At 44.2% G+C, this 13,255-nt stretch overlaps 1 protein-coding gene and 1 pseudogene across 1 annotated transcript in view; one reads left to right on the top strand and one right to left on the bottom strand.

The window, feature by feature from the left end:
- Positions 1-2,894: 2,894 nt before the first annotated feature.
- TMED10 (transmembrane p24 trafficking protein 10) overlaps positions 2,895-13,255 on the top strand; it is a 42,548-nt gene continuing 32,187 nt past the window's right edge. Inside the window, exon 1 of the mRNA XM_024737834.1 lies at positions 2,895-3,736. Within this exon, the coding sequence (XP_024593602.1) occupies positions 3,512-3,736 (225 nt within the window). The 5' untranslated portion in view covers positions 2,895-3,511. The remainder of the gene's footprint in view (positions 3,737-13,255) is intronic.
- LOC112394873 (aurora kinase B-like) lies at positions 11,002-12,208 on the bottom strand (annotated as a pseudogene).

The following is a 13,255-nucleotide window of genomic DNA, read 5'->3' on the forward strand; positions in this document are numbered from 1 at the left end:
TGGAGCTGGGGATCCTCAAGCCACACCAGAGGATTAGTCTGGTTAAAGGAGTCATCAAAGGGCCATAGCTCTTCCAGGGACTTCCAACCACCGAATTGCCCAGCAAGGTTATTACAAATCAGATTTTTAATAAGAGCTTCTGAATCACTGTCTGGAGTGAGATGTGTTTTAAACAAACTCCCTCTCACACAAACAAAAGTTTGCGAAACTTGTGGCTTAAGGATAGACTGGCTGGAGGGTGTGTCCTAGTGACATCTCTTCACCTCCACAGTCTGGGGGGTGGGGGGATGGGGGTTCAGGAGTCTTAGGTGAGACTGGCTGGGGAAGTTTCAGGATGATGGGATGGCAGAGGACTGTTAGGCCAGGAAAAAACAGTTTCTCTACTTGAGGGACACTTTCCATTTGCTCTCCAATTCAGAATGAGGCCTTTTCCCCAAACAGATGTAAAATGGTACCTTGTTTAATGCTGATGCAGAGTTCAAAAATTCTAGTTCCCTAGGAATATCTACTCTGCCCTCTAGTTACACAGCACAGAGGGTAGATTTTTTTTTCCCACTGTCCTTATATGGAAACAAGATCACATTTTTCAATTTAAAAAAAAAGATATGAGGACTTTCCTGGTGGCGCAGTGGTTAAGAATCTGCCTGCCAATGCAGGGGACACGGGTTCTAGCCCTAGTCCGGGAAGATCCCACAACTAAGCCTGTGTGCCACAACTACTGAGCCTGCACTCTAGAGCCCACAAGCCACAACTACTGAGCCCACGTGCTGCAACTACTGAAGCGCGTGTGCCTAGAGCCCTTGCTCCATGACAAAGAGAAGCCACCGCAACAAGAAGCCCGTGCATGGCAACGAAGAGTAGCCTCCACTCGCCGCAACTCGAGAAAGCCCGCACGCAGCAATGAAGACTCTACGCAGCCAAAAGTAAGAAAATAAAAATAAAAAAATTTATTTAAAAAATATGCTCATTGTTGGTGAAACTGAATTAGTACCTACATTTTGGATACATTATGGATTAAATAAATTTGTTTGAAAACAGCTAAGGAATAATGGAAGAAATTTGCTGTTAGACCTTCTGCTAGGAGCTAAGGAATTAATCTTGCATTCATTGAACCATTATTTATTGTGCCTTCTAAGTGCCAGGCACTATTTTAGATTCAGGAAATAAAGCAATGAATAAAATAGACAAAAATTCCTGCCCCTGACACAACAGATATCCTAGTTAGGGAGACAGATCAATAAGTGTGATAAATAAGTGAAATGTATGCAGAAACTAGATAGGGATGAGTACGAAGGAGAAAAATATAAAGGAGGGAATGGGGGACAGGAAAGAGCTGGGGGCCAGGATAAGTGAGAATATAGAACAGGAAAGGACTTAAGAGCTGTGACTGCAGAAAGTAACTCAATTTCCCTAAGTCTCAGTTTCTTCACCTGTAAAATAATATGTAATAGCACCTTTCTGAAGATGGTTCAGGCCCTCAGACTGACTCTGTCACTTTTAAACTATGGGACTTTGGGTACAGAAGTTCTCTGGCCTCTCAGAACCTCAGTTTCCTCATCTGTAAAATCAACAGATTTCCCCAGCCTATGTCCCATGGGTTTTGAAAACGCCAAATGAGATCATTAATATTTGTGAAAATATTTTAAAACATATAAGCTATTATTTAAATGTAAGAAATTTAAAGAAAACACACACACAGGTATTTTATGGGTTGCAGATCTCTTGCTGATGGTCAGCAGAGCCTCAGGACTGAGAGTAAACAATGAATTAGATAACGGCTTGGTTCTGATTCCCTGCACTGGCAGGGAAAAGGCCAGTGCAGATTATCAGGATGTAGTGAGTAGATGAACAATCATATCTTAGATCAGGGATAAAATAATCAAACTAAATGTTCCTAAGTAGACACCTCATAAGGTAATTATTATATGACATTTGTCAAATTTTAAAATGCTTTACAGCTCCTTTATGTTTGTTCTTGTTTTGTTCGTGGGACTTCAGTTCCAGGAAAAGAATGAAAGAAGTTATAAATACAGAACAATTATTTAATTTACTAAGAACAGACAGTCCATCTTCTGGGTATTTCTGTAGATGCTCAATAAACATGAATCGAAGTAGATAATTCTAAACATAGGCTGTGGAGTACTCCTTTTTTATCTTCCTATTTTCTTCAGCCCTGAATATTTGATAGCATCCCCATAATGGTTTGTTAAATCAATAAACATGTCGGTATGCATGCATGCTATAGTGTCTGGCACACAGTAGGTAGTCAGTAAATATGTGTTAAATGAAAGCGTGAATGATTACCATGTAAATTTTCTTACTATAGACTAGCCAATTTGATCCCTAAAGTAATTTAAACACTTAAAACACACCAATACTTGCTTTCCCTGCATAACGCTTACCTGGTAAACTGCATTAGGTTCATCTCCCACGGTGGGCTAACACAAGGTTTTATTCAATTTAAATACAGAATCCAAATTTAGCTTGAATAGTACCTAGCAGAGTAGGTGCTCAATGTTTGCTAACTAAGATGCACATTCAGAAATCAGTTATTCGAAGGGGGCTTCCCTGGTGGCGCTCGTGGTTGAGAACCTGCCTGCCAATGCAGGGAACACGGGTTCGAGCCCTGGTCTGGGAAGATCCCACATGCCGCGGAGCAACTGGGCCCGTGAGCCACAACTACTGAGCCTGCGCGTCTGGAGCCTGTGCTCCGCAACAAGAGAGGCCGAGACAGTGAAAGGCCCGCGCACCGCGCACCGCGCAGAAGAGTGGACCCCGCTCGCCGCAACTAGAGAAAGCCCTCGCACAGAAACGACGACCCAACACTGCCAAAAATAAATAAATAAATTTATTTTTTAAAAAAAGAAAAGAAATCAGTTATTCCAGCCCAAATACCCGGCTCAGGAGCATGAACTGGACACCTCCAGCTCACATTCACCAGGTGACCTCTACCCCTTCTCTGAGGTTCTGGCCCCCGCTCGCCTAATAGCCAAATTAGAATCTTTTCTCAGCCTCTCGAAGTCTTCCTCTCAAGTGCTCAATGTCCCAATTGTCACCAAAGCGCTGGGACAACGCAACCTCTTCCCCACGTCCGGTGCGCCTGGGAGGTTGGTGGGCGGGCCCAGCGATGGGCTTTGTGGCTGTTTCCTATTGGGGCTTGGTTGCTATGGTATCACCGACCTTAAAACTCGCGGGCGCTACTTCCGGATGTTCAAGGAGAATTGCTTCCTGTGCTGCCCGTACTTGCTATGGTCGACTGGGCGGTCACAGAGCTTAACAAAAATGACTTTTTCCGGAAGCTTCTAGAAAACCTCATTTAACCACTTTAATTTGAAGGCATTACGTGGTATCATATGCCTTCTTCCCTTTCAAAAGATTCACTATACATTTTTCATCTATTTGCCAGCCTCCAAAATGGCGCCAGCGGCATTGGAAGGTCAGAGGTGAGTTACGTGATCCCTCCCGGTTCCGGCGCGATAGAGGCCCAGGGTGGTGAACAGTCTCCGGCACGATGTCTGGTTTCTCTGGGCCACGGGCCCAGCGTGGCCCTTACCCGTTAGCGTTGCTGCTTTTACTCCTGCTTGGCCCCACCTCGGTCCTCGCCATCTCCTTCCATCTGCCTGTTAACTCCCGCAAGTGCCTCCGCGAAGAGATCCACAAGGACCTGCTGGTGACGGGCGCGTACGAGATCACCGACCAGTCTGGGGGCGCCGGCGGCCTACGCACCCATCTTAAGGTGAGGTACTGGGTGGGGCGGGGTGAGAAGACTGAAAGAGTCGGCGAGGTAGCTGAGGACTCGAGAGTCCGGCGGGCGGAGGCCTGGAGGGCGGTCTGGCCTCCCGGAGCGCTAAAGGGCGAGCTGTCGAGACCGCCCCCTCACCCCGCTTGTTGGCTGTCGCGGGGCGGAGCTGGGCGCCAAAGCTGGGAGACCATTGAAGGGCCGCCCGGCCTTGGCGGATATGGTGACAGCTGAGCGGCGACGGCCTTGACTTTGGGTCCTTGTCACGGTCCTATACCTGTTTTGGTCTTAGGTACCTTGAACTGTAACTAGGGTCTCCAAAGAAGTCTTTGGATGCTGCTTATGTGTAGGGACCGGCATCTTAAGACACCTGGATGTCTCAGGAAAACGACGGAAGCACTGAAGCTTACTGTGAATAACAAAAAGCTGTTATTTCTTGGGCATCAGCTGTGTGTCAGGTCCTGTGCTACTGTACACATATTACCATTTAGTTCGTACACTACCCTACGAAGTAGATACTGTTAGCCTCATTTTACACACGAGGAAACTGAGGCTCAGAGAGGTAGTAGAACATATTGGTGTCAGAGCTGGAATTGATTCTTAGTTTGGGAGTTAAGTAAGGTGACAGAAAAGTGCTGCAATCTTATTCTTTTTGTTTTTTATTTGTAATTCCTGTGATTGATTAAAGTCGATTACTGGTCACAAAACGGTTTCAGTCTCTAGTCCTTTCCTTTTTGGTACCCCAGAGTATGGACTTGGCCAAGTTTTCAGTAAATTTCAGTGATACTCTTGGATGGTGACAACTACTACTATAGTGCCGTTTGGTCCCATATTACATTTAGGATGACCGGGCCTGATCTTTGAAACGTTAATATAATTTGATATGTGTCAAGATTCGATTGTATTTTAGGTAATTTTATTCATTCACTATAAGCACGTGGTTTTTGTTTTTAACAGAATGGGTCTTGAACTAAACAGGAAGAAACATTTTTACATTTTAATAGAGCTTCAGGTATAATAAGACCATAATTTATTTTTAAGGTATTGGAACCCAGTAGTGGTAACAGATGCAGTTTATATAGACTTTATTTGAGAGATATAAACTAGTTTCAGTGCTGTTGCACCATGAGCCAGCCTTTTGTTATTCTCTTCAGATACCAAACACCTTTGGCCAAGAAAGAGATGATGGCATAATTTTATATGCTTAGATAACATTTTGGGGGTCGTGCTTCTGGCTCTTCAAAGGATGTGTAGTGCATAGAATCAGAGAATTTGAGCAATGAGAGTTTACTCTCATCTTTAGTGTTGCCCCCTCTGATTTGTACTTACGTTTTTTTTTTTTTTTGCGGTACGCGGGCCTCTCACTGCTGCGGCCTCTCCCGTTGCAGAGCACAGGCTCCGGATGCGCAGGCTCAGCAGCCATGGCTCACGGGCCCAGCCGCTCCGCGGCACGTGGGATCTTCCCGGACCGGGGCACGAACCCGTGTCCCCTGCATCGGCAGGCAGACTCCCACCCACCGCGCCGCCAGGGAAGCCCTGTACTTACGTTTTAAAACCCTCCCGTGGCTGACTGTTCTTCATCTGGTAAAATGTAAATTTCCCAGCGTACTCTGTAGCGTTCTTCATGACCTGTTCCTGAAGCTTTGTATGCTTTGTCACTCCTCACTTTGCATTTTACATATGAACCTCCCTGAACAGTACCCTAAACTCACTTATTTTCATCTTATATTGTAATTACTTATATTTATATTTTGTCTTCCTCATTAGACTGTTAGTATCCTGAGGGCAGGAATTATTTTCATGTTTGTATTTTTCAGAATGTCAGGCGTACTGCCTTGCTTCTAGTAAGCACTGAATACAGGAAGCATATAGTGTAGCATAGTCTTATGGGAATTACATCTGTATCCAAGGCTGCTGAAGGGACCTTGACAGCAGGACTCTGTGCATCTACGCACTAGCATTTTACCATCAGAGTTGCTCTCCCCATGTCTGCTCTGTTCTCTTGCCACTAACCAGCTTAATCGGACTACTCCTGGGGTCCTTAACCTAAACGCCAAGTAGGTAATGTAAATGAATGAATTGGGCCAGCTATAAGAAAAACAGTGGTGATGTTAAATGGGAGATAATTGGGAGTAGTGGAAACTGTCAGTTTGGAGTAGCCAGTACTCATCTCTTGATGAGGGCCTGTTGCCACACCTGATTTTTCAAATGAAGTCAGAAATCTAGATTTTCATGTGAAAGCTCCTGGTTTTAAAATGTCACCAACTAATTCAAATCAATTTTGGCATTTGTTTATTTTCAGTTTTATAGAGAAGAGTGCAGTCAGTCCACTGTGTACACATTACCCAGATTCAACAGTTATCAGGTTCTTGTCACACTTGTTTCATCTTAACTATTTCTCCCTTCTCATTTTATGCTGAACTGTTTTAAAGTAAATCCTAGATATCGTGGTATTTCAGTCCTTCATAATTCAGGATGAATCTCTTAAAAATTATGAACTTAATCACAATGTTATGTGACTATAATATACCTCACAAATTTAACAATAATTCCATAATGCTATCTGATAATACCCAATTCATATTCAAATTTCTCCGCTTGTCTCAAAAATACCTATTTAAAATTAATTTGTTGTATCACTCAAGTCTCTTTAATCTATAGCAGTCCACTCTCCCTCCCCGCCCCCGCCTTTTTTATATGCTTGAAATTGTATTGTTGGAGTCAGAGGTCCTTAAATCACGTCCTACATTTTGGATTTGTCTCCGCTTCCTTGAGGTGTCATTTAACGAGTTCTTTCCCCCATATTTCTTGTAAAAGGAATCAGCTGTAAAGATGTAACTAGATTCAGGTTTATCTTTTGGTGAGGTTACTTTAAGGGTGGTATTGTGTACCTCATGTGGCATCACGGCAGAGCACACAGTACTTTTTGTGCCCCTTAGTGCTGCGAAGATAGATCAGTGGGTTCAGTTGGGTGTATTAGTGTCCAACTGCTGCTATAACAAATTACCATGAACTTAGTGGCTCACAACACACATTTATCTTACAGTTCTAGAGGTCAGAAGTCCTAAAATCAAGGTGTCAGCAGGACTGTGTTCCTTCTGAAGGTTCTAGGGGAGAATCCATTTACTTGCCTTTTCCAACTTCTAGAGACCACCTGCATTCTTTGGCTGGTGACCACTTCCTCCGTCTTGAAAGCCAGCAGCATAGTATCTCCAAAACTTTCTCTTCCTTTCTCCCACCCAAACCTGTCTCCCTCCTCAGCTTCCATCATCTCATCTACTCTGACTGTGCTGCTTCCCTCTTTCCCTTATAATGACCCTTAATTTAATCCACATCTGCAAAACCCCTTTTGCCACATAGGGTAACATATTCACAGGTCTGGAAATTAGGCTATGGACATCTCTTGGGGGGTGGGGACATTATCCTGCCTACCAAGATGGTAATAGCCCGAAGCCTCCAATGTAAAACTTCCAATTAATCTTTCACTTAGGAAGCCACTGATGACTTATGTAAATTACTTGTTTCATTAAGGTTGTGAAATGATGATTTTCTAATTGTTGTTCCTTTCATATTTATTAGCTGGAATTATTAAAGAATTCATCACTTGAGGCCATTTGGTTACCCTAAAATTTATAATTCAGGAAGGAAAGTCGGGGTAAGTGCAGAGTTTATTCCTTCTTATTGACAGTTTTCAGAGTAAGGAAGTTACCCTTGTCATTTCCAGTGTAGTCTGAAGAAGGTTGTTTTTGTTGTTTTAAGTATTATACTGAGATCATTTTTTATTGTTGCTTATTTCAATTTTTGGAGTCATTGTTTTAGTCATCTGCATTCGTTCTCTATGCTCACTTGTCTCTTTGGCTCCTGTATCCTTTTGACACAATCCTATTAGACTTTGATAGCTGCCCTGTTGTGTGGAACAACTAGGTGCCGAAGGCTCATCTTTTGTATGTCAAACCCCTGACCTGGATGCAGCTATTCCTCCAAGAAGTTGTGGTTCCTTTTTGTGAGAAATGGTATTTTAGAGACCGTTAAGTTGGGTGTCATTTTTAACAGTTTAATATATTGTGCAGGCCACAGACCTATCTGTGGTTTGATCCCACTCCTTAGCATAGTTTGCAACCTTTTTTCATAGCCTCTGTCCACGTAGTTCTGCTTTGTCTTAAATTTTGACCACTCGTGGCCCAGACACTGCCTCCAGGATTCTCTCTATGCATCATTTCAGCTTCTGAGGTGTGACTCCGGAGTGCAAGGATCTCATTGGTTCAGCTCCTTTTTTTATCTAAGTCTCTGAACAGCCTGTTGCTTATCTTCTCTTTGGTCATATATCCACCCCTGGTTTAAGCAGCTGTGGTTTGGGTTGAGGTTTGGAGAACTGGACACTTTCTGAAGTGCAAAACTTGGCCAACTGGGCTTGGCATTTAGTTATTGCTCTAATTGAGGCAGTCTCTCTTAGAAGGGTCTTTGTGAGTGTAGTGCCTTGATAGACCTGTCTCGTTCATCATCTCCCTATCAAGGAGCACCTTAATGTCCAGTGAATACATCAGTGTTATCATGTATCACACTGTGTTGTAGTTTTGTATTTACCCATCTCCTCAGGTAGACTTTAAGCTCCTTGAGCAGAGGCTGTGTCTCAATCATCATTGAAATGCCTGTGTCTAATACAGTGCCTGGTACACAGTAGGACTTCAACTTAAGGAATGAATGAACAAATGAATTGACACTGTCCTAGCCTCATCTTTGATCTTTACCTCTTCCTTCCTCTTCACCTCTCTCCTCCTGCCTCTAGCTGTTCTGAATACCTTGCAGTTCTTTGAACACAGTGTTCTCTTAACCTGGACCAGTCTTTGCCTGTACACCCCTCTTGTGTGCTTCCATTACATCCTGTTTGACACAGCTTACTTTGTGAACTCCTTGCTGTCCTATTCATCTTTGTGTCTTCGGTTTAATATACTACGTAGGCATTGTTGTACAACTGAGTTAAATATCTTAGTCTTATTGAGCCTGCACCTGGAGTCAGACAGATTTGGGTTCAGATCCCATCAGCTCCACCATTTAAAGGGTGTATGGTCTTAGGGGAATTACTTAACCTTTCTCTTTGGGTCTCTTATATGTAAGATGGGGATGATAGACTTCATAGAACTGTTAGAAGGGCTAATGGAGGTGGTTTCTTTAATCGTTCAGGGCCCATTGTGGTGGGCCATAGATGTTGGTACTCTTCTTTCCTGTCTAGTGAATGAAAATTGAATTGCTTATCTGACTCCCCCACCCTATGTCATTGCAGTGACCAGATAAAGAATATTTTAATGAGAGGAATTCTGAGTTTTTATGATTCTCGCATTCATTCAGTAAATATTTATTTAATACTTAGTATATGCCAGACATAGCTGGGGTTATAACAATGAATTGCAGACAAGGTCCTTGAGCTCTAGTGGAGAACAAAGACAAAATACAAGTTAAAAAAAAATACACACAATGTCAGGTAGTGATAAGTACTATAATGAAAAATCAAGCAGTAGGTGGTAAGGCGTGATTAATGGGGTAAAGTATTTGAGTGGCCAGCGAAGGCCTTTCTAGAGAGAGAAATGGATTGAAATGATGGGTGGGACTCTTTCCGCAAAGATTTCTCCTTCAGGCCCATGTTGGGATGTGCTTTGTGTTAAGATTTCCAATTGAGGTTATCCCTTCTCTACTCATTTCATAAAATGAGGCTAAACCAGGCTAAATAGTTTCAGATTTAAAGACTGCTGCACAGAATTGAAGCAGAAGTACCAACTCATCATTCATAGTGAATGTAGAAGTTTCCTCATTACTTCAGGTCCATATTAAAAGCCCGTTGTAGGGACTCAGAATCTGTGAATTGAAAACCACATTTTCAGAAAGACTAGATGATACCATAATAATTTAATAGATTCCAGTACCATTTATTATTTAGAGTGCTTGTTAATGGTGAAAATTGGAGGATGAATTAATTTTAGGGGATGAGATGAGTTAGTTATTGCCTAAGGGTGATTTATGTTTTGGAAATACAGAAAGAGAGAAAGCAATTGTGAGGAGATGTCATAATCATCACTGGAAAGGAAAGAAAAGCCTACCGGTAATTTAGATCACTTATACTTTTTTTAACCTCTTCCAAATAATCTTATTGGTCTAAGGTTTATTTTCATTGTCATTCTTCAAGAGTGCTGTTGCTATTAATAATTCATTTTCCTAAATGAGATTATCTTTTATTTGGATATTACACTCAGTTATGGTCCCCGTGTTTCCCAACTAGCTTACAGATGAAAAAGCCAAACAAGATCATTTGGAGAGTTCAGCCTTGAGTCGTACGCTTATCACAATTTAAGCATAAAAATTATCAAGAAGGATCTTGGCGGTTGGGAAACCATTGGCTTATAACATTTTTTCACACTAAAAGCTGTATGAAAAGAGTGTTTGTGTGTGTGTGTGTGTGTGTGTGTATGCTATAGCTTTTTATTAAATAAAAATTTATTTATTTACTTATTTTTGGCCGCACTGGGTCTTTGTTGCTGCACGCGGGCTTTCTTTAGTTGCGGCGAGCGGGCTTCTCATTGTGGTAGCTTCTTTTGTTGTGGAGCACGGCCTCTAGGTGCGTGGGCTTCAGTAGTTGTGGCACACAGGCTCAGTAGTTGTGGCTCGCGGGCTCTAGAGCACAGGCTCAGTAGTTGTGGTGCACAGGCTTCGTTGCTCTGTGGCATGTGGGATGTTCCCAGACCAGGGATTGAACCCATGTCCCCTGTATTGGCAGGTGGATTCTTAACCACTGCGCCACCAGGGAAGTCCCTATGCTATAGCTTTAATTGATTTTATTTGGAACAGTTACACTTCAGCTCATGATTACTGTTGTCTGTACTGAGGGCTGATCTTTTCCTGTTAGGAAAAATATGTCTTTTTCAAATTTATATTTGATGTGACTGTTGTCCGGTGGGTTAGAAACAGGTCAATAAATAGATGGTTTAGTACAGAAGGCTAATTGGTACATTAAAATTTAATAATATTAAAATCTAGTTTATTTTTGTATTATATACAGATTTCTAGCTTTAAATTAAATCCTGACTCTGTGTTTCCTTCTCCATAAAAGTTAAACAATATGTTACTTTATTTATTTATTTAGTACAAAAAGCTTCAGCGTTTATTAAATAAAGAGGAGGTAGAAGATAGATGTGGGAACAGACCAGGAACCCCTCCTCCTAACTACACATATGCAGACATACAGACACAACTGAGAAAATGACAGGGACAATTCAGGGGACAGACTGAAGGGCAGAGGGAAACGGCACCCTCCGAGAGTGGGCCCGGACCCAAGGGTGGACTGAGACCTGGGCCAGCGGTAAGCGTTCTGAGCGTTTATGCTTGAGCAGCTTGTAGATGAGCTCCTGGGCTCCTGCAGGCATGGAAGGGGGGAACCTCAGGTCCACCTTGACGATGCACCGATGCATCTCGTTGTGGGAAGCACTCTCGAAGGGGGGGTTTCCCACCAGCAGCTCATAGCAGAACACTCTGATGCACCACAGATCCACCTTTACGTTGTGCATGCGCCCCTCAATCATCTCTGGGGGCATGTAGTCCAGAGTGCCACACATTGTCTTCCTCCTCAGGGAGGGGGCGTGCACAGACCAGCCGAAGTCGGCAACCTTCGGCTCTCCGTGGAGCCCCAAGAGCAGATTCTCTGGCTTTATGTCTCTGTGAATCACCTTCTTCCCGTGGCAGTATATCAGAGCATCTGCCAGCTCCTCCATCGTCGTGGCTGTACACTGCTCGTCAAAAGTGCAGCTCTGGGGGCTTCCCTGGTGGCGCCGTGGTTGGGAGTCCTGCCAATGCAGGAGACGCGGGTTTGTGCCCCGGTCTGGGAGGATCCCACATGCCGCGGAGCGGCTGGGCTCGTGAGCCATGGCCGCTGAGCCTGCGCGTCCGGAGCCTGTGCTCCGCAACGGGAGAGGCCACAACAGTGAGAGGCCCGCATACCGCAAAAAAAAAAAAAAAAAGTACAGCTCTTCTGCATGTTCTTGTAGAGCTCCCACCGGGAGGGCATACTCCAGAATCAAGGAGATCCTTGCCAGTCATAGAAGTAGCTGTAGAGACGCAAGATGTTGGGATGCTGCGGATGGGCCTGGATTTCAGTCTCCCTGTGCAGCTGGTGCTCCACACCCTCCTTCTCTACCTGAGACTTGAAGAGGACTTGGAGCGCCACGATGAAATGGCTTTTCTTCTCCCAAGCCCAGTACACATTTCCAAACTTGCCTTTGCCCAGAGGACGCCCAGTCTCAAAGTCGTCAATTGGGAAGGAACGCATTGAGAAGCGTGGGGTCCCACTGCTGTTCTCCACCAGCTTCTGGACAGGGGCACCTGTGGGCTGGGCGTTGGAGCGACTCATGAGGACAAGTGCAGATGGGGTTACAGGCTCCTTCCGGAGGACTCTCTGAGGCCAGACTGAGCCATCTGCTGGCCGTAGGGCCATGCATAGACAGTCTCCTTATGGATCCTTAGAGGGAAAAGGGGAGGGAACTGGAGCCCATGGCACAGCCCACGCCCCTGGCCCCTGGCAGACTGGCAAATGACTGAACCTGCCTCTGTTACTTCATTTAAATTTCTCTTGTTCAACAATTGTCCCCAGCCTTCTCTCTTTTCAACTGGTCTAGAGAAGGGGGCTGCTTAGAATTTGAAATTGCTATACATATCTTTATGATGACTTCTGAAGACTGAGCCTAGTTTCTAGGAAAAGGGAACAGATTTATAAAGGTAAATCTAGTGAGGTGCAGTGACTTCTGTGTTGTTTCTTGTGTGAATTGCTAACTGGTGGTTGATCCTGAGCCATGGCCCCCAAATGCATACGCAGCCTGGCATCCTGGACAGTAGAGCCCTCTGTGAAATCAGCCAGCTGGCCACAGACCAGAATTCGGGCTCTGAAACAAGCCTCCGACTTGAGGGAGATTGATGTCATCTGCTTTATTCTGTGCCCCCAACCTCATTGTTCAACACAACGTGTGGGAAATCAAGGGACTAGTTGTTAAGAAAGAACAAGGCTTTGTTTGTGCCTGAAAGGGTCACGCTGGAGGTTTTACCGTAAATAACTTTGGAACAGTATGAAAAAAAACATTTGATCTGGCTTCACCCCCGCAGCAGTATTGTTAGGGCAGCAACTGGTCTTTCCTTCTCATTCCCCTCCCTTCCTCCCTCTCTTTCTCCAGCTTTCTCCCCCTGCCCACCCCCGCAACCCATCTGCTTTATTCTGTGCCCCCAACCTCATTGTTCAACACAACGTGTGGGAAATCAAGGGACTAGTTGTTAAGAAAGAACAAGGCTTTGTTTGTGCCTGAAAGGGTCACGCTGGAGGTTTTACCGTAAATAACTTTGGAACAGTATGAAAAAAAACATTTGATCTGGCTTCACCCCCGCAGCAGTATTGTTAGGGCAGCAACTGGTCTTTCCTTCTCATTCCCCTCCCTTCCTCCCTCTCTTTCTCCAGCTTTCTCCCCCTGCCCACCCCCGCAACCCCCC

Source organism: Neophocaena asiaeorientalis, unplaced genomic scaffold (assembly GCF_003031525.2).
Source record: "Neophocaena asiaeorientalis asiaeorientalis breed wild unplaced genomic scaffold, Neophocaena_asiaeorientalis_V1.1 scaffold49, whole genome shotgun sequence".
Classification (NCBI taxonomy): Eukaryota; Metazoa; Chordata; class Mammalia; order Artiodactyla; family Phocoenidae; genus Neophocaena; species Neophocaena asiaeorientalis.